Genomic DNA, 23,360 nt, shown 5'->3' with positions numbered 1-23,360 from the left:
ACATTACATTACTCTGATCCTGAGTTACATCCTGTATCATACTGTCTCTGTGTACATACATTACATTAGTATACAGATATACACCGGCGCTACCAATAGAAAAGGAGGGCTGCTGGTGCCTAGACAGAAGCTGTGCTTGTTCTGCCAAAAAAGGGTTAAATAAGTAAATAGAGAAAGGCACCGCGCTCACAGGACGATTCAAAGATAATAACGTAAAAGTGAAAGTCCTGCCTTTCACACATAAGCCCAATCGGGCTTATGTGTGAAAGGCAGGACTTTCACTTTTACGTTATTATCTTTGAATCGTCCTGTGAGCGCGGTGCCTTTCTCTATTTACTTATTTAATACATTACATTACTGATCCTGTACTGATACTGAGTTACATCCTGTATTATGCTCCAGAGCTGCACTCACTATTCTGCTGGTGCAGTCTCTGTGTACATACATTACTGATCCTGTACTGATCCTGAGTTACATCCTGTATTATACTCCAGAGCTGCACTCAGTATTTTGCTGGTGCAGTCGCTGTGTACATGCATTACATTACTAATCCTGAGTTACATTCTGTATTATACCCCAGAGCTGCACTCTTTATTCTGCTGGTGTAGTCACTGTGCACATATATTACTGATCCTGTACTGGTCCCGAGTTCCCTCCTGTATTATATTCCAGAGCTGCACTCTTTATTCTGCTGGTGCAGTCACTGTGTACATACATTACTTATCCTGTACTGATCCTGAGTTACATCCTGTATTATACTCCAGAGCTGCACTCACTATTCTGCTGGTGCAGTCAATATGTACATACATTACTTATGTGCTGATCCTGAGTTACATCCCTAATTATTCTCTAGAGCTGCGCTCTATTGTATAGCATATGTTGTAAAGATGACAGTTTCAAAAAAGCTAATCACCAGAGCGAGCTCTGAACTGAAACTGAACAAGTGGGACATTTGGAGATTTTAGCTCTGGCATAATGTATTTATAAAGTAATCTCTATACAAGCTATGAAATATCCCTATAAAGATGGGCACAGGTTCATAATGTCTAGAATTCTGTGACGTCGGTACCCACCTACCTGAAAATCATTGATGGTGAGGCGCCAGTTAAAGCCTGGGGTTTTATCGCTGCTGTTCTGGACCAGGAGAGATCCGTATTTAGGCAGGCTGCTGACGTACTCACAGTGATAGGAGTAATTACTGGGAGCGTTCACTTGGGGTGCCAGGAAAGTGGCATTCAGGGTGCCGTTAAAAATTTCCACGCGTTTCAGGGTGAACCAGAATCGTGCGGATACCGGAAATTTGCGGCTCTCCAGTTGGAAACTGCAAAAGATGGCAACATACAGTAAGGCAGGGGGAGAACAAAAACACATGGTGGTGACATTACTGATATGATGGCATCAGAATTGTAGTCAGCACAATATATAATCAGGGGTCATACAGTGGCTCCCGCACACATGGCAATACTTACATAATTCTGATCCCATCGTTGTAGTTCAGCACCAACCTGGAATGGACACAATAAAAAGGTTACGGTCATATTCACACATCTGTGTTTCATGGTCACTGAACAGATCTCCTGGCTCTAACATGACAGCTTCATGTACAGTGGCATGTAAAAGTTTGGGCACCTCTGGTCAAAATTACTGTTACTGTAAACAATTAAGCAAGTTGAAGATGAAATGTTCTATATATATATTTATTAATATAATAAATTTTATTTCTATAGCGCCGACATATTCCGCAGCACTTTACATTTCAGAGGGTACTTGTACAGACAATAGACATTACAGCATAAGAATAATCACATAGATCATAACAGATACCAAGAGGAATGAGGGCCCTGCTCGCAAGCTTACAATTAATGAGGAAAAAAAACAGGATTTTGGTTGCTTACCGTAAAACATGGATTTTTGTGATAACTCACCGTAAAATCCTTTACTCCGAGATGCTCATTGGGGGACACAGGTACTGTGGGTGTATGCTACCGCCATCTGGAGGCTGACACTAAGTAAACAACACAAGGTTAGCTCCTCCTCCGCCGTATACACCCTCGCCCCGATTGCGGGAGGAAACCAGTTTAGTGCAAAAGCAGTAGGAGAATAAACAAAAATCAGCCTTAATGCAGATAACAATATGTCTGGAAAAGAACCACCCTGACATCAACCAAAAATGCACATTAATTAAACTAACAAGAGCCAACTTGGCTAACAGGGTGGGTTGCTGTGTCCCCCAACGAGCGTCTCGGAGAAAAGGATTTTACGGTGAGTTATCACAAAAATCCATGTTTCTCCTTCGTCTCATTGGGGGACACAGGTACTGTGGGACGTCCTAAAGCAGTCCCTGGGTGGGAAGTTGACTCACCAATCCAAGCTACATGTCTAAAGGTGCGCCCCCGCTGCTTGGAGAATCCTTCTACCTAGACTCGCATCTGACGAAGCCTGAATATGGACACTGTAATGTTTAGTAAATGTGTGCAGGCTCGACCAGGTTGCTGCCTTGCACACCTGTTCCGTAGAAGCCTGGTGCCGAAGCGCCCAAGAGGCGCCCACTGCCCGAGTAGAGTGTGCTCTGATCCCTGCTGGAACCGGCGCACCTCTGATGCGGTAGGCCTCCTGAATAGTTAGACAGATCCATCTGGCTATGGTCGATTTTGAGGCTGCAAGTCCCTTCCTGCACCGCTCAGGGAGCACGAACAGCGTGTCCGTCTGACGAAAGGGTGCCGTCCGTGACACGTACCTCCTAAGTGCTCTCACCAGGTCTAACGTGTGAAGAGCTTTTTCCACGCGATGTACTGGCGCTGGACAAAACGAGGGCAAGACAATATCCTCATTAATGTGGTATGAGGACACGACCTTCGGCAGAAAGGGGGGAGCTGGTCTAAGCATCACCTTATCCTTGTGGAAGGTGAGAAACGATGCTCGGCAAGACAGGGACGCCAACTCCAAGAGACTCGCCTAATGGAAGTTATGGCTACCAAGAATACCACCTTCCAGTAAAGGTACGACAAAGAAATATCTTGTAGCGGTTCAAATGGAGCTTCCTGCAGAACACTCAGGACCAGGTTAAGGTCCCAGGTGTCCAGGAGCACCCTATAGGGCGGTACCAAGTGGGAGACTCGCTGGATGAAAGTCCTCACCTGCATATTGGTAGCAATTTTTCGCTGGAAAACGCCGATATCCGTTTCCTAAGGGAGCTCGGGGCCAATCCGGAGTCTAGGCCTGACTGGAGAAAAGCCAAGATGTTGGGGGATAGAGAATGTCAGTGGAGAAACTCCACGATCTCGACACTAAGCAAAGAAGACTTTCCAGGTGTGATGGTAAATTCTCACCGAGGTAGGCTTCCGGGTGCTAACCATTGTAGCGACCACCTCGCGCCCAAACCCCGCCTGGGTCAGAATATAAGATTCAACGGCCATGCCGTCAAACACAGGGCCTCTGAGTTCGGGTGGCAAATCGGCCCTTGAGAAAGTAGATCTGGTCGCTCTGGCAGACGCCAAGGAACGTCGGCGAGCAGCTGCACTAGATCTGCGTACCAAGCCCGACGGGGCCAGCAGAATCGCTGGAACCCCTTCTGTTTTGATCTTCTTGATGACCCTTGGAAGTAGTGGCAGCGGGGGAAACAAGTATGGAAGGTGAAACTGGTTCCATGGCAAAACCAACGCATCCACGGCGATCGCTCGCGGGTCCCGAGACCGAGCGATGTACACGGGCACCTTGGCGTTCACCCTGGAGGCCATCAGATCCACACTCGGCGTTCCCCATCATTGGCAAATCTGCTGGAAGACCTCGGGGTGCAGAGACCATTCCCCAGACGCGACACCCTGCCGGCTGAGGAAGTCCGCCGCCCAATTTTCCACGCCCAGGATGTGGACCGCCGATATTACCGGATGGTTCCTCTCGGCCCAGTGAAGCACGTGTCCCACCTCGCGCATGGTTGTCCTGCTGCGAGTGCCCCTTGAAGATTTACGTAAGCCACCGCCGTGGCGTTGTCTGATTGAATCCGGACAGGACGTCCTGCTAAAAGGTGCTGAAAATGTTGCAGCGCCAGCCGGACCGCTCGTATTTCCAACAAGTTGATCGGGAGGCGTGCCTCCTGTTGCGACCATTGCCCCTGGGTCGTGTGGTGGCGAAAAACTGCTCCCCAGCCGAGGAGGCTGGCGTCGGTTTTGACCACTAGCCACTGATCTGGGGGAAAGGGTTTTCCCTGAAGAAGGGAGGACCTGATCGTCCACCACTCTAGTGACTGTCTGACTTGAGAGGATAGCCGGCACTGATGATCGAGCGTGAACGGGTTCTTGTCCCAAGATGACAAGAGGGCGTGCTGTAGGGGGTGAAGATGAAATTGGGCAAACGGAATCGCTTCCATTGCTTCCACCATCTTCCCTAGTACCCTCATCCCAAACAGAATGGTGTGCGGGACTGGCTGTAGAAGCTTCTGGACTCCTTGCCGGAGCGCTAGGGCTTTGTCTTGAGGGAGAATTACCAACCCTCGGGAGGTGTCGAAGATCATCCCTAAAAAGGAAATCCTCTAGGCTGGGACAAGGGATGACTTTTTCCGGTTGACCAACCACCCTAAGCGGGAGAGGGTATCCAGCGTAATGCTGACATTCTCCTTGCATGCCCGAAACGAGCGGCCCTTCACCAAGACGTCGTCTAAGTATGGCAAGACGACTATGCCCCGAGAGTTTAAGACGGCCATAACGACTGCCATTACCTTTGTGAACACTCTGGGGGCGGTGGCTAGCCCGAAGGGCAGTGCTGTAAACTGGAAATGTCGGCCATTGATGGCGAAACGTAGAAACCTCTGATGCGGAGGAAAAATGGGGACGCGCAGGTAGGCATCCTGGATGTCGATAGAGGCCACGTATTCTCCTTGCCTCATGGCTGATATAACTGAACGGAGAGATTCTATTCGGAAATGATTGATCCTGATGAACTTGTTCAGGAGCTTCAGGTCCAAAACCGGCCTGACTGTCCCGTCCTTTTTGGGGACCGCGAACAGATTGGAATAAAAACCCTGAGCCTTCTCGTGCTCTGGTACGGGAACAATGACTCTGTTGTGCTGGAGTGAATTGTTGGCCCCTAGCAACGCCCTTGCCCGGGGCTCCACTTTGGGAAGTCGGGACAGAAAAAAATTGTTTTGGGGGATACTTGATAAACTCTATCTTGTACCCTGAGGAACCCCAGTTCCGCCACCCATGAGTCGTGTGCTACCGCGACCCAGACATGGCGAAAGCAGAGCAGGCGGCTGCCTACTCTGCTGATGTCGCCTAAAAAGTGCTCCAAGTCGTTTAGCTGAGGATCTTTGGGCCCTGGTTCCCCTCGACCTGGGCTGGCGAGCACGCATTCTCCCCAATGGGTTGGCTCTATATGAGACCTGTCACTCCCTATCCTGGTTGGAGCGACTTGAAGCGGCAGAGCTGGCTGCTGCCTTCCACCCGGGGTTGCAAAAGGCCCGAAACCGTGCCTGAGCCTGGCGAAACAGCTGTTTGACCTTTTGTTGCGGGAGGAAGCTGCTTTTTCCCCCTGTAGCATCGGAGAGGAGTTGGTCTAACTTTTCCCCGAACAGGCAGCCACCCTGATAAGTCAAGGACTTCTTAGAAATTGAATCGGCCCGCTATGTCCTTAACCATAGGGCTCTCCTAATGGCTACCTTGAGGCCGCAAGTGCAGCACAATTGGCCGCATCCAAGGAAGCGTTGCTTAAGTAGCCACCAGCCATAGCGATCTGACTTGCGATCTGATACCTCCGTAGGCAGGTCTCTATCCTGCAAGGCTTTGTTCAATGACTCTGACCATGACATCATGGCCTTGGCTACCCACATCGCCGCGAACGAGGGAGAGAGTGCTGATCCTGACGCTTCAAAAAACTGAGCGAGCCAAACTCTCTATGAGCCGATCAGTGGGGTCCTTAATAGAAGAACCACTAGGTACAGATAAGGTTTTCGAGGCCAAGCGTGACACTGGAGGATCCACCACTAGGGATTCCGCCCATTTCTTACAGAGCTCCGGGGCAAACGGATATCTTGCCTCTATCGTCTTCTGGCCCGAGAAACGCCTATCCGGCCGTTCCCTGTGACGCTGCACTATGTCCTCAAACTCTGGGTGAGTGCCAAACACTATGCGGTCACTTAGCCCGCTTAAAGGATACCATATGGACTGAGGCCAAGGTGATGTCATCCTCAACCTCCAGAGTCTGATTAACAGCTTCGATGAGGCTGTCAACTGTTTCTCAACACCCCGAGGTATCTACTATAGGTCCAGCGGCTCGATTGAGTCATAATCTGAACTCTGCCTGCTCCCGACTACTGGTGAAGGAGAGTGTGATGCCGAACTCACGGATGCCGAGGCACCGGATGGGCCGGGAGACGCCGTGTGGGTTCGTTTCCTTTGCGCCTGCCTGGAATGAGAGCGGCCCCTGCAGGCCAGAGGCTCTTGTGAGGTGGAGGACCCCTCCCAGATAAGCGAGCCACTATCCTTGCCCCTATCTGGGGCGTGAAGAGACTCGATCGCCTTTGTAAGCGATGCCATAGACTGCGATAGTGATAGGGCCCATTCCGGAGGATTTGGATCACTGGGCTCGGTCGCAGGGGAGGGCTCCTGGGCGCGTTCCGAGTCGCAAGCTTCGCATAATTTATTGCTCTGCGACCGCGGAAATGAGGCCCAATAGGAGATGCATGCAGCGTATAGGAACGTGTGCGTCTTCTCTTTCCCAGCCATATTGTATCCGCCAGGTCTCAATACTGTCCTGCCAGGGGATGGGGGGGGGGGGGGAGAGCACTCCTCGATTGTCTGTAGCGTGGCCTCTCGCCGTCGAGACCGCACTTACTCGGTCCTGTGTCCCCCACCCGTGCTGCTTCTCCTCTCCGCTGTGTGCAGTCCTGCTGTGGGCGGGCCGACCGTCCTTTCCCGATTGCGGCTTACCCTGACGAGAAGCCGGGGGCTCAATTTATCCGGCACCCCCCCAGGCTCCGGAGGGCGGGCCGCCGGAAGTGACATCGCGCAGGGAGGGTGGGACTTCCGGCCGAAGCCGCTGGCTGGATTTTTAGTGTCCGCCCGCGAAGGGGTTGCGGCTTGCGGGCAGGCCGCCGCATACCAAGGACGGAGCCGGCGTCGGTACCCGGCGTCAGTCACGCCGCCAGGGGGGAAGGGGAGGGGGCCTACGCTGGAACCCCTTTCAGTCCGATGTGCACACTCCTGCTGACCGCATGAAGCTAAGGGCTCCAGCCCTCTGGATGCCGCAGGGCCCTCCCAGGCCATCCCATCCATGCCCTCTGGACGCTGACGACTTCTCCGATCAGGTAGAGGGAAGGGGGGTGATATCCAGGATGGTGCAGGCACCCTAGCTCCGTCCTCCTTCCAGGGCTGAGGAGAGGGACCGTCCGCCGCCTTGCAGCACTGACGTCTAGCGATGGTGGAGCAGTGGGGGCCGCTCGGACTGTCTTGTGCCTCTGTAGAGCCCATGGTTTCCATACCTAGGGGTGGTCAGGGCTAAGTCCAGCCTCATGTCCCACGTCGCGGGGGATACGTGGAGGCGATACTCACACGTGCTCGTCCGTTGTTTGTTTGGGGAGATCGGACTCTTTCAATAGGGTCCGTCGCCCCTGTCTTATCTTGATAGAAAAAAAAAAAAAAAAGAAGTCTGGAGAAAACCAGACATGTGTGCCTCCAAAGGACACTAAGCATAAAACTGGTTTCCACCCGCAATCGGGGCGAGGGTGTATACGGCGGAGGAGGAGATAACCTTGTGTTGTTTACTTAGTGTCAGCCTCCAGATGGCAGTAGCATACACCCACAGTACCTGTGTCCCCCAATGAGACGAAGGAGAAATCTGTTTCTCAGAGTCTTCACTGGGGGACACAGAAACCGTGGGTGTGTGCTGCTGCCTCTAGGAGGTTGACACTATGCCATGAAAAAATGTTAACTCCGCCTCCGCAGTATACACCCCTCCAACAGGCTGTAGAACAATCAGTGAAAAAGCAGTAGGAGACATTGTCATGTAAGCCAATCATTTAATCATTGTAAGTAACAATCATGGGAGGGCGCCGTGTCCCCCAATGAAGACTCTGAGAAACAGATTTTATGGTAAGCAACCAAAATCCTGTTTTCTCTTTCGTCTCATTGGGGGATACAGAAACCGTGGGCCCTCCAAAAGCAGTCCCTGGGGAGGGAGAAGACAGAAACATCCTTCAGGTCGGAGAACTCACCAATGCCGCCTGAAAAATTCTTCTGCCTAGGGTGGCGTCCGCTGAAGTATAGGTATGGACCTTATGGAACCTTGAAAAGGTATGAATGGACGAACAGGTAGCTGCCTTGCACAATTGCAAGGCTGAAGCCCTATGGTGTGCCGCCCAGGAGGCGCCCACCGCCCTGGTTGAGTGACCATTGACCCCAGCAGGGGACACCCTGTTCTTCACCCGGTAGGCTTCGAGAATTGCCATTCTGTGTCAGCGGGTGATTGTCGCTTTAGAGGCCAGCAGGCCTCTTCTCACCCTATTAGGAATGACAAAGAGCAAGTCTGTTTCCCTGAAAGGAGCAGTCCGAGCCAGGTAGTCCCTTATTGCCTTGACCAGGTCCAGCTTATTGAAAGAACGCTCCAGAGGATGAGTTGGGGCGGGCCAAAATGACGGAAAGATTATATCCTCGCTCAGGAGGAAGGCAGATACCACCTTGGGAAGGATGGAGGGGGCCGCAAAACAACCTTGTCTTGGTGCATAATCAAAAATGGAGGGTGACAGGACAATGCCGCGAATTCTGAAATCCGCCTAATAAAGGTGATGGCTACGAGAAATACCACCTTCCAGGACACAAAGGAGCTTCCCGGAGAGGATCCAAGGGTAAATCTGTCAAGGCTTCCAAGACCAGGTTAAGATCCCATGGATCCACTAGGGATCTCTAAGGAGGAGCTGTATGTGCCACCCTTTGAAGAAAGGTCTTAACCTGCAGGCGAGAGGCCAAATTCCGTTGGAAAAGAATAGAGAGAGCAGATACTTGGCCTTTCAGGGAACTTAGGGCAAGACCGGCATCTAATCCTGCAGATGGTAGCAAGTAATGCTAGACTATATATCTCCAAATGGCCTATAAAAAGGTACATAATGGAGCTAGCTAAATAATTCTTATGAACCCATGCAGTAATAAACATGCGCCTAAAACAGTGCTAAGAATAGATTAATGTCCAGGATAAGGTTATCTATTATTAGCACTGTTTTAGGCGCATGTTTATTACTGCATGGGATCATAAGAATTATTTAGCCATCTCCATTATGTTCCTTTTTATAGGCCATTTGGAGATAGTCTAGCATTATTTGTGGCAATGTACATTTAGTACTTTTTGATTTTTTGATCACGTTGTTTATCTCTGTAATGTGGTCTGTGTATGTTTGGGGAGGCATATGCTGCTTAGTATCTTTAGGCTATTAGCCTGTCTGTATGCTAGTCCTCCATGTGCATATAGTATTAAGTATTTATGATCATCTTTTCCTACTAAAAGGTTTTTTTCTGCATTTACCTTCATTTCTCTTCCTTCATCCCCTTCCTATCTAATACTGTTTTCTCACTTTTTTATCTAGGGTGAGGTAGGGGAGATAGGGTAAGTCTACGTTGAGTGGGGGCGCCAACCTCCACGGCAAGGAAGGTTTACAGATAGGATATTGTAGTCCTTTTGTAGGGCTTTTATTATGGCCTTCTAACATTTGGTATTTATTGTGGACTTTGCTCAATTTTTTCACGGGAATAGGTGCTTTTTATTCTAAATCATCAATAAAGGTATAGTTTTATAAGGGAATACATGTTCACAAAAAAAAAAAAAATTATGTTTATATTCCTTTGATTATTTAATAAGCTTGATATGTGAGATGTGATTAGACTCACACCAGACAAAAGCCTTCCAGGCTCGATAATAGACCCTGAAGATGATGGCTTCCTAGCCTGGATCATTGTATTAATGACTTGGTCCGAAAAACCCCGCTGCTCTCAGTATTGTGGTTTCAATGGCCAAGCCGTCAAATTGAGCAACCGAGAATTCGGGTGGTAAAACAGCCCCTGAGCCAGGAGGCTGGTCTGTCGTGGGGTCTCCAGGGGTGCTTGCGAGAAGATTGATAATTTCTGCGAACCAGGCCCTCCTGGGCCAGTACGGGGCGATCAATATGACCAGCCTGATCTTCTTTAGCAACCTGGGTAGGAGAGGAAGGGGAGGGAACAGGTAAGGGAGTCTGAACTGTGACCAGGGAATAACCAGCGCTTCAACCCCTATTGCCAGAGTATCGCGGCACCTGGAGACAAACTATTAGACCCTTCTGTTCTGTCGAGATGCCAGAAGGTCCACATCCGGAGTTCCCCATACCCGGCAGATTTGATGGAACACGTCCTGATGTAAGGACTATTCTGCTGCGAGCTGCTCCCGACTGAGGAAGTCTGCGGCCGTGTTGTCTGTGCCAGGGATGTAAACTGCCAATATTGCCGGAATCGCGGCTTCCACCCGGCTGAAGATTCTGGATACCTCGGCCGATGCCCGGGGATTCCTGGTTCCCCCCTGGTGATTGATATATGCCACCGCTGTGGCATTGACCGTCTGAATCCGGACTGGCTGATCCTTGAGGCATCCTTCCCAATATAGAAGTGCTGGAAGACCACCCTTGGATCTAGAATGTTGATTGATCGACAGTGAGGATTCTCGCCTCGACCATCGCCTCTGGACCGCTAGGTGACGGAATACCGCACCCCAGCCAAGGAGGCTGGCATCCGTAGTTATCACCTGCCAGTGGACAGGGGGAAAGGACCGTCCCAGATAAACAAGGGGGGAGGTCAGTCACCACTTGAGGGACTGCCTGGCCTGACTGGAAGGGAGGAAGGGGCGATCCAATGAAGAGATGGCCCTGTACCACTGAAGGAGGGTGTCCTTCTGAAGTATCCTGAAATGGAACAGCGCAAAGGGCATCGCCTCTGAAGCTGCCACCATCCTCCCCAGGACTCTCATGGCAGCGCGAAAACATAGGAGTCGGGATTATAGCAGAGAGCAAATTCCCTGCCGGAGAGTAATCCACTTCCTTTCGGGAACAAAGACCCTCGAGCGGCGGGTGTCGATTAGCATCCCTAAGAACTCTAGGCATTGTGTTGGCATAAGGCGGGATTTTTTCCCTGCTGATGGGCCAACCAAACCGGGACAGCGTGATTAGAACCGCAGATAGGTTTTCCTGAGCCTGATCGAAGGAGGGTGCTTTGACGAGAATATCGTCGAGATATGGGACTAATACTATACCTCTGACCCTTAATATAGCTACGATTGCTGCCATAATCTTCGTAGAAATTCTGGGGGCTGTTGCCAGCCCAAACGGTAGGGCCGCAAACTGGGAATGCTGCTGCTGGACAGCGAAGCGCAAAAATCTTTGATGTCCTTGAAAAATGGGGCCGTGCAGGTAGGCGTCCCGAATGTCTATGGAGCATAGGAATTCCTGATCCTCCACAGCGGCAATCACCGGCCGGATCAACTCCCTCATTAAGTGGCGTAAGCGGACCCATTTGTTTGACCTCTTGAGGTCTAGTATGGGACGAACCGAGCTATCCTTTTTTGGTATTACAAACAGCTTTGAGTAAAAGCTTTTAGAACGCTCCTGCTCGGGAACAAGGATGATTACTCCTGCGCTGAGGAGAGAGTCGATTGCCGCACCAAAACCTGAGGCCATGGCAGCATCTCTTGGTGGTTCGGATAGAAAAAAAGTGTCGAGGAAGCGGGTTGAAGTCTATCTTGCATCCTGTGGATACCACCTCCCTTACCCAGGTATCCTTTACTGAACTCCGCCAGACATCTCTGCAGAAGAGAAAGCAGCCCCCTAGTCTGGGAGAGGGACTGAGAAGGGAGTTGTAATCCCTGCAGGCGTCAGGCTGAAGAGGATCTGCCTGGGCATGACCTGGTAGCTCTGCTGTGGGAACTGTGAAGGCGCCATGATGGGGAGGCCCGAAAGGACACCTTCTTCCTGTCATTAGGCGCCTGCGACCTCTGTGGGCCCTGAGCATAAGCGCCTGCCGCTGGGGTACGATGAAAGGGACGAAAGGATTGGGCCTTTCGTTTGAAAACCTATCGACGACACCTGGCCTGAGGGAGAAGGGAGCTTATGCCCCCAGGTGCATCTTTAATGATTTGATCTAACATTGGACCAAAGAGTCATGAATCCTGAAAAGGCAGATTGGTCAGGGATCTCTTTGAGGACAAACCAGCCTGCCAGGCCTTTAGCCAGACTGTTCGCCGGACGGCTACCCTGTTGCTTGATGCTTGTGCTGCGGTGTCCAAGGCTGCTGATACCATATACTTCCCGACCAGAGAGATTTGGTCTGCGAACTCCGTTAGTTCTGCTGGTGGGGCCCCGGCCAATATGCCCTGTCTAAGCTGTTTGACCCATTCTGAAACAGACTTAGCTACCCAGGTGGAGGTCGGACACAATATAGCGGCTGCTGCCTCCAAAGGTGGATCTTGCCAGGGATTCTACCCTCCTTTTATTGGGATACTCAAGGGGTTCCCCACTGGCGAGTGGACGGACTGTTTTGGTAGAAAGTTTGGACACTGGTGGATCCACCGAAGGGGAGGAGGTCCAGTTGGCAGTGAGATCTGGATATGAGATCCTAAAATGACTTCCCCTCTGAAACCGCCTGGTTGGGTTTTCCCTTTCCCTGGCCAACACCTCCTCAAAATCCCTGTGGGAGGCGAAGACCCTGGAGGGGGACCTATGCCGCTTAAATGATCAGGCTTCGATGTCACGTCCTTAATGTTAAGGTCTCATTGACTGCAGCAATGAGGTCCTGGACCATATCCTTGATGCCCTGGGACTGTTCTGGCCCGTATTCAGAACCCTCCTCCGGGCGTCTGATTCTGGGGAGGAGGACCGGGAGGAGGCAGACGGCCAGAGAAACTCTGGCGGTTAGATGGCGTAAGAAGGGGACCTGGGTTGGTGGTCCTGTCTCAACCTTTTACGGCCTCTAGAAAGTCCAAAAAGGGACTCCTTCGATGCACTTGTGTCCACTGGAGCCTGAAGTGGCAATCTGTCAAGCACTGACACCAGGTTCTGTGATACCTTGGTAAGGTTAGCCACGGACTTAGATAAGGAAGAGGCCCATTCCAGACACTCACTGTCTCCCGCGGCAACAGTTGACCCCTGGGCGGCAGGCAGGATGGCCTCATCCAGCTCCTGGGATAATGTGGGAGCTCTGGCAGGAAAGGCTGCACCTGCTCTCTAGCATAGCTAATACAGCGGGTCTGCTGCGCTCTGAGCAGAGTGGGGAGGACTGACCCGAAGGAAGCTTGTTATTGCATGAGGTACATACAAAATATTTAACGATGGTAGCTGGAGAGGATGAAGAGGAGCGGGGCTGCTCTCCTTTGGGCATACTGATAGGCCCTTCTAACAGGCTGACCATCGGGGGTAAGGAGCGGAGTGAGGGAGGAACAACTGTAGTGCAGTACTCACATCCCACGTCCTGTGTCCCCACCGCAGCTGCCGCCCGAAGGCAGAGGAGAGGGAGGGGAGGGAGAGGGGGAGAGAGGGAGAGAGAAAAACAGCCCTGCCACTGCCCGGAACCGGAGGGGGGCCCAGCCCCGGACTCCCTGGAGAACCAAGATGGCGCCAGAGGGAAGCCGGGATCTGACATTGGACGTGCGCGTGCTGGACCCGGTGGAGAGCATAACGCCGCGGGAGGAAGGATTGGAGGCTGCGCCGCAATCTGCATTCCTGCAGTGCTTGGAAGCAGGTACTGACTTTTGAGATAAGTTAGAGCCACGGACTGTATGCAAGGAAAAGAGCTCCTCTTTTTTTTTCCCAACAAAAAATGCTGCAGCCTCTTACCTCCAGCTCCCCCCGTGACAGGGAACAGTTACCTGACGAAAAGATTGATGTCCCAAATCTTTTCTGCAGGGCGTCTCACTCGATCATCAGCCTCTGGAGGGCGAGTGATGGGAGACGAAGGTCAGGACCAGGTACGATCACCTGAACACGAGTCCGTGTTAGGGGCTAGGGTCCTGCCAATGGGATCTATGAAGATACGGGGTGGCAGTACACGACGTACTCATAATCCTGGTGTGGGAATACAGATGTAGCCGATCTACTCTGTATCCCTCCATGGTTACCTGTAAAGGAACGACGCACATTGAGGTAGGCATGGGTATTGTAAGAGACCCCTGTCCACCTCCTGACACTAAGCAAAACTGATTGTCCTACAGCCTGTCAGAGGGGTGTATACTGCGGAAGTGGAGTTAACATTTTTTTCATGGCATAGTGTCAACCTCCTAGAAGCAGCAGCAGCAAACACCCACGGTTTCAGTGTCCCCCAATGAGACGAAAGAGAAAAGGTAGACACGAAAGGTGGGTGGTAACAATTGCCCTGATTGTTAGGACCAACCATAATGTTAAGTGTGTAACAGTACAGACACAGAGGGCTGATAGATGCATAAAGCATGTGGGAACATGATGCAGGGAACCTGGTTTTGGTGAAACTTTTGACTGTGCCACACAGGGATAATTAGGTTAATGTGTTGAGGCAGTAGGCCAGTCTGAATAAATGGGTTTTCAGGGCATGCTTAAAATTGTAGGGATTGGGGACTAAATCGTATTGACCTGGGAAGTGCATTCCAAAGAATTGGCGCAGCACGTGAATAGTTTTGGAGACGGGGGTGGGAGGTTCTGATTATTGAGGATGCTAACCTCAGGTCATCAGCAGAACGGAGTGCACGGGTAGGGTGGTAGACTGAAACGAGGGAGGAGATGTAGGGTGGTGCTGAGCCATGGAGAGTTTTGTGGGTGAGGGTAATAAGTTTGTACTGGATTCTGGAATGGATGGGTAGCCAGTGTAATGACTGGTACAAGGTAGAGGCTTCGGTGTAACAATTGGCAAGGAATTTGATCCTGGCTGCAGCATTCAAGACAGATTGGAGGGGGGAGAGTTTGGTAATAGGGAGACTGATTAGAAGAGTTACAAAAGTCCAGACGAGAATGAGTAAGAGAAACAGTAAGAGTTTTTGCGGAGTCAAAAGTAAGAAAAGGTCAAATTCTAGAAATGTTTTTGAGGTGCAAATAACAAGAGCGAGCCAGTGATCGGATGTAGGGGGCAAAGGAAAGCTCGGAGTCAAGTATGACTCCAAGACAGCGGGCATGTTGCTGGGGAGTAATAGTGGAACCACACACAGAAATGGCAATGTCGGGTATAGGTACATTAGTAGAGGGAGGAAACACAAAGAGTTCGGTCTTTGACAGGTTCAGTTTCAGATATAGTGAGGACATGATGTTAGACACAGAGTTTAGACCATGATATGTCACGATCCCACCGCTGACACCGCTATGTCACGGACGGGGGATGTGACCTTTGGCCGCACACGGCTATCACAGGCACAGGGGAGCTTATCTTAGTTATCCCACCGCTGGCACGTGATAAATAACAGCAAGCTAGTCTTGCCCTAACAATTTACCGCAGGGGAGGGTTTATTTTGGTTATCCCACCACTCACCACTACCACAATATGTTAAAAGCTGTCGGGATTTATGGATATCCCACTTTCTCAGTTCCACTTTGGAACTCGCAGCTCTCCGGCACCCCCTTACCCTCAGGTCAGTCAGGGAACTACACCTAGGATAATTAGTTGCCGGACGGGCTGCTTGTTGTGCACTGGCGATTACGCCGCTGCAGTGAGACAATTATAAATGCTTTGGTCGCAACCACACAATCAGCTTATAAAACCCCTTCCATCACTGCCAGCTAGCTCACCCGGCCAAATCACACTTCGCTGCCACCAGCTACGATTCTCTTAATCAATAAGTTAATTAAGAGGGTCCGTAGCAAACCCCCAAATTAGTAGCGTAGCGTAATTATCTTATAGGCACGTGAATTAGTCACAGAGCAACGAGAGAGACATAACTAATAAGTTTTATAGTTTATTCCCAAAAATGGGCAGTGTTTATAGAAGATATAAAAAGGCTTCACAAACTGAGACAATAATATATGTACAATACGACTACAAATAAAAAAGGGCACATAATTTCAGGAAAATAACATCTCGCCAACCATTAAGAATGGGGGTGGATCAATCATGCTTTGGGTTTGTGCTGCAGCCAATGGCTCGGGGAACATTTCAAGGGTAGAGGGAAGAATGAATTCAATGAAATTTCAACTCTTGATGCAAACATAACACCATCTATTAAAAAAAGCTGAAGCTGAAAATAAAATAGCTTCTACAAATGGATAATGATACTAAACACACATTAAAATCCACAGCAGACGACCTCAAAAGGTGCGAGTTGAAGGTGTTACAATGGCCCTCATAGTCCAATGATCTGATCATCATTGAAAATCTGTGACTAGACCTCAAAATAGCCGCGCATGCAAGACGACTCAGGAATCTCACAGAACTGGAAGAATTGTCCAAGGAATAGTGAATGAAAATCCATCAAACCAGGAACTAAAAGACTCTTCTCTGGCTACAAAAAGCATTTACAAGCTGTGATAATTTCAAAACGGGGCGCTACTATGTACTAACTATGCGGGGTTCCAAACCTTTTGTATTGTGAAAAATGAGGATGAATGAAGACACCGGGAGACACCATCACCATCCACAGACAGCTGTTTCGGGGTATTGCCCCTCATTTTTCACAGTCTTCTACTAGGCATTGCTCCTACTGGCCAGTTTCCTACTCCACACTGATTAGGGGCAATACCCCGAAACAGCTGTCTGTGGATGTATACCATGTTTTGGCATAGGTGGTTTCCTTCATTGGAGACTGCCCTTCCCGTGGTTATTCTCTCTCGGGGAAAGACCTGGCTAGTCATTGCTTGCGTTGAGAAACATGTGATGGTGTCTCTGCAGCTTGTGTTTTGCAAACCTTTTGTACTGGCATATTTTATTTTTTGTAGTTTTTAAAATGTAAAAGATGAAATTATATATATATCCCAACATACAAAGTAAATGTGTCATCTTTAACTTTAGGCTTGTGAATATGGCCTAATGCTTCATCGACCACTTCCTTATTTTTCCTATACTTTGGCATCACTGACCTGGCATCCGAACTGTTGCAGAAAGAGCCCTCGGTGATCAGTTCTGTTCCCTGGAACGTGGCAAATGTGAGGTCCAGCTCCCGATCCATTGTCACTGTGATGTTTGAAGCCCAGAATAGTATGCAGGGTCGATTCTGGGTTGCGTTATAGGACAAAGGAGGATAAGTGGGTGTCTGGGTCGCCAACAGTTGACGCCCAAAACTGCCAACAGAGAAATCAATTTCCCTGTTCATCTAAAAGAAAACAAAAAAGAAATTAAAGCTGAGAGTTTGCTGGGTGACACAGCAGCCATGTATGGATGTGCCTTCCTGAAAGACCTGTGCCACACGAATGGACAGCAGGCACCTCCTCATCCTACCGGTAGTGACATGGACACAAGAAGCACTAGAGAACAGAATTGTTTGTGGACACCATTCCCTTTTTGGGGCTGTCTTGCTGTTCCCTCCAGTCATCTGTTGTCACTTTAATTTGCACCAAAGTCGGTGAGATAGAAGCGAATGCGAGTCTGCTTGCGGACTGGACAGAGACCCCAATCCAGTAACATAAGGGCAGTTACGTGGCCGATTTTCTCATTAACCTCAGTCAAATTTTCTGTCCTGTAATCAATATGAATTTTGCCCATTACTTTGTATACAATCCATGTTGCTGAGTTGAGAACCACATTACAAGGGAGGGTGGGGGCAGCCTCAGGTCAATTCTTGGTGCAGAACACTTGCTCAATTTTCCTACTGAAATCAATGGAAGAATCTTTGTGAAACTCAGCATGTACACTCCCTGACAGAAGTTATGTTGCTTATCCAGGTTATGTAAATAAAAGCTTATAACCGGATGTTAAATTCATCCATTGGTTTTATAAATTATTCTTTTGAAAGCTGAAACCCTCCAAAATATGGTTTTGATTAAGAAAATAAATTGGCATCAATGCAGAAATATTGATCTTTTAATGAACACAGAATGGTCAGATTCTGGCAAGACAAAAGTTTTGTCGCCTGGTCATATAATGCACCCAATCCTAGTTTACATCCTCACCTGTACTCAGTAAATGATCGGTTAATTAGTGGGTGTGTATCAAAAGAAACTCAGCACCCCAGACCTTCCCCAGTTTGCCACTACCTCTTCTCTGTGAGTGCCCGCCAAAAGCAGGGTGCTACTGGTTGGGGTAGTTAGCCGAAGGTTCTGATACCTGGCCAGCGGAAGGGTGAGACTGTCATTTGTACCATCTTGTGTACTTGCTGGGAATGTACTATATGTTGTTGACTTGGTGAATAGTCTTACTGGAGTGTGGTACCCTTATCCTGCATTGCCTGAATCATGTTGTGCCCACGGGAAGAAGTACAGACGTTCAGTGGGATGAGCCCATGAAGTCTTTCTAAAGAAAGCCATGCTAGCAGACGAGACAACCCACTGTCCCTTGTGTCTCGACATTCCTGGTCCCTGACTGCACGTACCCGTGATGGCCTGAGGGCTGTTAGCAAGGCGGTGTAAGGGACACCCTCGGACTTCAGGGTGCTCAGAACCTGTCCTATTATTTCATCTGGAAAAGAAACAAGATAAAATCATTTATATTCCCCCGCAGCCCAGATCTTCAGATTTAATATCAGCCAGTGACAGATACACCATTAAGCAGACGTTATTTGAACCATCAGATGCCGGATTAGAGGAATAGAGATTTATCTTACCATTTGCTCGGAGGACGTCCTTAGCTGCCAATAACCCAGCACTCAAAAGAAAAAAAAAAAAAAGCGATTAAATCACTATAAAATGACAGATCCAAGACTAGACGATACAAGAGGTTCCAAAAAAATACAGCGAGTCAGCACACTACAGGAAAAATGACACCCCACCTGTTGGCGTAGGGCAGCCTCACAATGAGCAGGGATGGGATAGTCTCGTTCAGCCTCAGCTCCAAGAGCGTCGCCTGATCTACATGTAGGGGGCTCACACCCAGCTTCTCCTTTAAGTAGGTTGGCAGGATGTTGGCAGCATACCAGTCCACGGCAGGCAGCACCAAAGAGGATGGCGAGGACTCCATAATGTTCTGCAAAGCAAATAAGTCTTATGTGAGAAGATAACCCTACTGTCACCGTGTGTACAGAGGGCACGCGACATGTACACAATCCCATGGAAGCAGCGTATGCATCAGGAGCCTTCCGTCCCTCCAAAAAAAAGTCACAGGGTCTATAAGCATTTATAAATGCTGTAAAAGACCATTAGTATGGCACCTGATAATCCTGAATTTTAGATAGCCTGATACTTAGAAGGGTGGGAGACACAGTTTACAGGACTTGGAACAGAAGCCCGTACTATGTCAGGGCTGACTGTGGTCACATTGTGGACTTTGGGGCCACAGTCATGGATTTATGGGTGTCCCGGGGACAGACCCAACAGTGATTTTATAATAATTAAGAGGAAAAAACTATATAAACATTGGTCTAAACCCAATCTCTCGGGGTTGGATTTAAAACATGGGGAGTGATCTTGCCCCAAAACATCCTTTTTTTTTTTTTTTTTTAACTAGTACCAGATATTGTACATTCCCCTTGGAGTTCACAATTACTCTACTTCTGAAACACTGATTCATTTCTGCAGAAATGGAAACAATTTATTTTAAACTTGTTCCCTGGAGGAAATAATGTTGTATGGCCTTTTACTGCGACCTCATTGTATAAAACGATCATAGATCAACTCCGTGTTATTACATATTATACTTCTGGAATACAAAAAGTTGCTAAGTATGTAAAGGTTTTGGAGTTTCACTCTCCGTCTTGTAGGTTTCATAATACGGTATTGTTCCGTATGTTTATTTTTATTATGTATGTTACAACAAACTAATGATACATTATTTCCCCAGTCTGAGTACTGGGAAATTGAGCTGTACACTGTTGCTTTATTATACATGTTTACAAAGATTACAATAACATTTATATTTTCTGTTGTGTGAAAAAGTGTTTCTCCTTTTCCTGATTTCCTATTCTTTTGCATGTTTGTCACACTTAAATGTTTCAGATCACCAAACAAATGTAAATATTAGACAAAGATAACAAGTAATCAAAAAATGCAGTTTTTTTTTTTTTACCAAACACTTACATTCCTTACATGAAAAATAAAGAGGGGAAGAAGGTGCATAGCACAAAGGACATATTGTCAAGCTTTAGTGATTATTATAAGGAGCTCTACAATATTGGTGGCCACTACAAAGATTTGCCAATCAATTCACTTCGGGATAAAATTAAACTATCTGCAACAAACTAATATACCTGTAATTTCTGAGGACAGATTGTTGGACTTAGAAAAAGACTTCTCATTAGAGGAAATTTCTGAGACCATCAAAGAGTTGAAACAGGGGAAGAGCCCAGGTCCCGACAGATATACTGCAGGATTTTATAAACATTTCTCTTCCTTATTAAGCCCAATATTTCTCAATATGTGCAATTATATTTCATCAGGAAGTTCTTTTCCTCTACACTCCCTGGCTGCTCATATTACTGTTATTCCTAAACCTGGGAAAGACCCGTCTATGTGCAGGAGCTACCGACAAATCTCTCTGCTAAACCTAGATATTAAACTGTACGCAAAAATGATTGCAAAGAGATTGTGTCCACTGTTGCCGAGCCTGATCAATAAGGACCAGGTGGGGTTCGTTCCAGGACGAGAAGCCAGGGACAATACCATACAAACTATTTCTCTGATAGATAGGGCCATTGGGGGGGGGGGGGGGGGGCCTTATGTGCGTACTGTCGATTGACGCTGAAAAGGCCTTCGACAGGCTGCACTGGGAGTTCATGTTCCAGACATTAGAGGTACTGGGTTTAAGGTAAAACATGCTCCGTAGAATCTCTGCCTTGTATACATCTCCAAGTGTACAAGTTAAAGCCAATGGCGCATTATCAAATATTTTCCCTATTCGGAACGGTACAAGGCAGGGCTGCCCCCTTTCACCCTTAAGCTCCCGTTACACATAGCGATATCGTTAGCAATATCGCTGTAACGTCACCGATATTGTGACGTAGCAGCGATATTGCTAGCGATATCGCTATGTCTGATACTTACCTCCGACCGGCTCCCCCCCCCTGCTCATCGCTGGTCGCGCGAGAACGTCCTGGATCATTTGTCGTCGGGCACTTCTTGCTGGGCTTCCTGTGGCGCCGACGAGCGACGTGTGGACACGGGCGGGAGGATGTCAGGATCGCCTCGTCTGACAGGTAAGTAGCGACCCCCGATCGCTGCTGTGTCGCTGGTGAGATCTGCCTGTGTGGCAGCTCACTAGCGACCACTTAGCGATGCACCAGTTTTGCCCCAAATTTTTATTTTCACAAGGGTAACATGAGAAATTAGACCCCAAAAGTTGTGCTATTTGTCCTGAATACTCCGATACCCCATATGTGGGGTTAAACCACTGTGATCGCCTTACTGCGATCCTTGGGAGGCAGAATGCACAAATCCACAAAAGGTGACAAATTGGTTTCATTTTTTTATGCCGTCCCTCGTGCGGTAATAGTGATTAGGCGACTTTATTCTTCGGGTCAGTGCGATTACAGCGATACCAGATTTATATCCTTTTTTCGCAGCTTTTGTCACACACTAAAACAGGATTTTTGGTTGCTTACCGTAAAATCTGTTTCTCAGAGCCTTCATTGGGGGACACAGAAACCATGGGTGTATGCTGCTGCCACTAGGAGGCTGACACTATGCACAGAAAAAGGTTAGCTCCTCCTCCGCAGTATACACCCCACCGACCGGCACTAATTTCCTCAGTTAGTGAGAAAGCAGTAGGAGAAGTAATAAAACAGAATGAAAACAGAACAGACAACTCAACTGTAATCAACAAACAACCTAAGAACAGGAATTGCAGAATATGGGAGGGTGCTGTGTCCCCCAATGAAGGCTCCGAGAAACAGATTTTACGGTAAGCAACCAAAAATCCTGTTTTCTCCATCGCTTCATTGGGGGACACAGAAACCATGGGATGTCCCAAAGCAGTCCCTGGGGTGGGAAACAAACTTCCATCAGGTCAGCGGACTCACCACAGCCGCCTGCAAGATCCTTCTGCCTAGGCTGGCATTCGCTGAAGCATAGGTGTGGACCTTGTAAAATTTGGCAAACGTGTGGATCGAAGACCAGGTTGCCGCTTTGCAGAGCTGCTGCGCAGAAGCTCTGTGGTGCACCGCCCAGGAGGCACCCACTGCCCGGGTAGAGTGAGCTCTAATTCCCGGAGGGGGCACTCGATGCTTGACCCGGTAGGCCTCCAAAATTGTCGAGCAATGGTAGCCAGCAATGGTAGCCTTGGAGGCCGGCTGACCTTTCCGCGCACCATCTGGAATGATGAAAAGAGAGTCTGTCTTCCGCAAGGGAGACGTCCTAGCCAGGGAAACCTTCATGGCCCCGACCAGGTCTAGCTTGTTCAAGGAGCGTTCCAGAGGGTGGATTGGACCCGGACAAAAGGACGGGAGAACAATGTCCTCATTTAGGTGAAAAGTGGACACCACCTTAGGAAGGAAGGCGGGGGCCGCAGGACCACCTTGTCCTGATGGAGCACCAGGAAAGGGGGGCGACAAGAAAGGGCCACCATTTCCGACACGCGCCGGATGAAGGTGATGGCCACCAGAAAGTCCACTTTCCAGGAGAGAAGGGACAGGGAGACTTCCCTGAGAGGTTCAAAGGGAGACCGTTGAAGAGTCTCCAGAACCAGATTGAGATCCCATGGATCCACGGGAGCGCGGTACGCAGGTGCCGTATGAGCCACTCCCTGAAGAAAGGTTTTGACCTGTGGATGGGAGGCCAGCATCTTCTGAAAAAGAATGGAGAGCGCTGAAACCTGACCCTTCAAAGAACTTAGGGCAAGGCCCGCATCTAGGCTTGCCTGGAGGAACGCCAGGATAGAAGGGAGAGAAAAGGACATGGGCGGAACGTCATTGGCCTCGCACCAAGTGAAATAGGCCTTCCATGTACGATAATAAATTCTTGAAGACGATGGTCTTCTAGCCCGGATCATGGTGTGAATAACCGAATCTGAAAAACCTGACCGCTTCAGAACCGCGGTTTCAACAGCCACACCGTTAAATTGAGTGGCAGAGAATTGGGATGGCAGATTGGACCTTGCGACAGCAGATCCGCTCTGTCTGGAAGCTTCCAGGGGGCGTCCGCGAGAAGATTGACGATGTCCGCGAACCAAGCCCTTCTGGGCCAATCCGGAGCGATGAGGATGACGGGTACCCCTCCGCCTTGATTTTCTTCAACAGCTTGGGAAGAAGAAGGGGAGGGAACAGATAAGGGAGCTTGAACTGCGACCAGGGAATGGTCAGAGCATTGGCGCCCACTGCGAGAGGATCTCGGG

General features: G+C 49.1%; 1 protein-coding gene across 1 annotated transcript in view; it reads right to left on the bottom strand.

The window, feature by feature from the left end:
• Positions 1-23,360, bottom strand: part of ATP6AP1 (ATPase H+ transporting accessory protein 1) — a 48,085-nt gene that overhangs the window by 2,378 nt on the left and 22,347 nt on the right. The window contains exons 4-9 of the mRNA XM_073541232.1: positions 18,871-19,064; positions 18,706-18,746; positions 18,475-18,560; positions 17,027-17,259; positions 1,470-1,505; positions 1,078-1,321 (exon numbers count right to left, since the gene is read on the bottom strand). Of these exons, the coding sequence (XP_073397333.1) occupies positions 1,078-1,321; positions 1,470-1,505; positions 17,027-17,259; positions 18,475-18,560; positions 18,706-18,746; positions 18,871-19,064 (834 nt within the window). The remainder of the gene's footprint in view (positions 1-1,077; positions 1,322-1,469; positions 1,506-17,026; positions 17,260-18,474; positions 18,561-18,705; positions 18,747-18,870; positions 19,065-23,360) is intronic.

The sequence above is a fragment of the Dendrobates tinctorius genome, unplaced genomic scaffold (genome assembly GCF_039654945.1).
Source record: "Dendrobates tinctorius isolate UK_male_01 unplaced genomic scaffold, ASM3965494v1 ptg000120l, whole genome shotgun sequence".
NCBI classification, from domain to species: Eukaryota; Metazoa; Chordata; class Amphibia; order Anura; family Dendrobatidae; genus Dendrobates; species Dendrobates tinctorius.
Note: the sequence above shows the minus strand (reverse complement) of the source record. Positions and strands in the feature narration are given on the sequence as shown.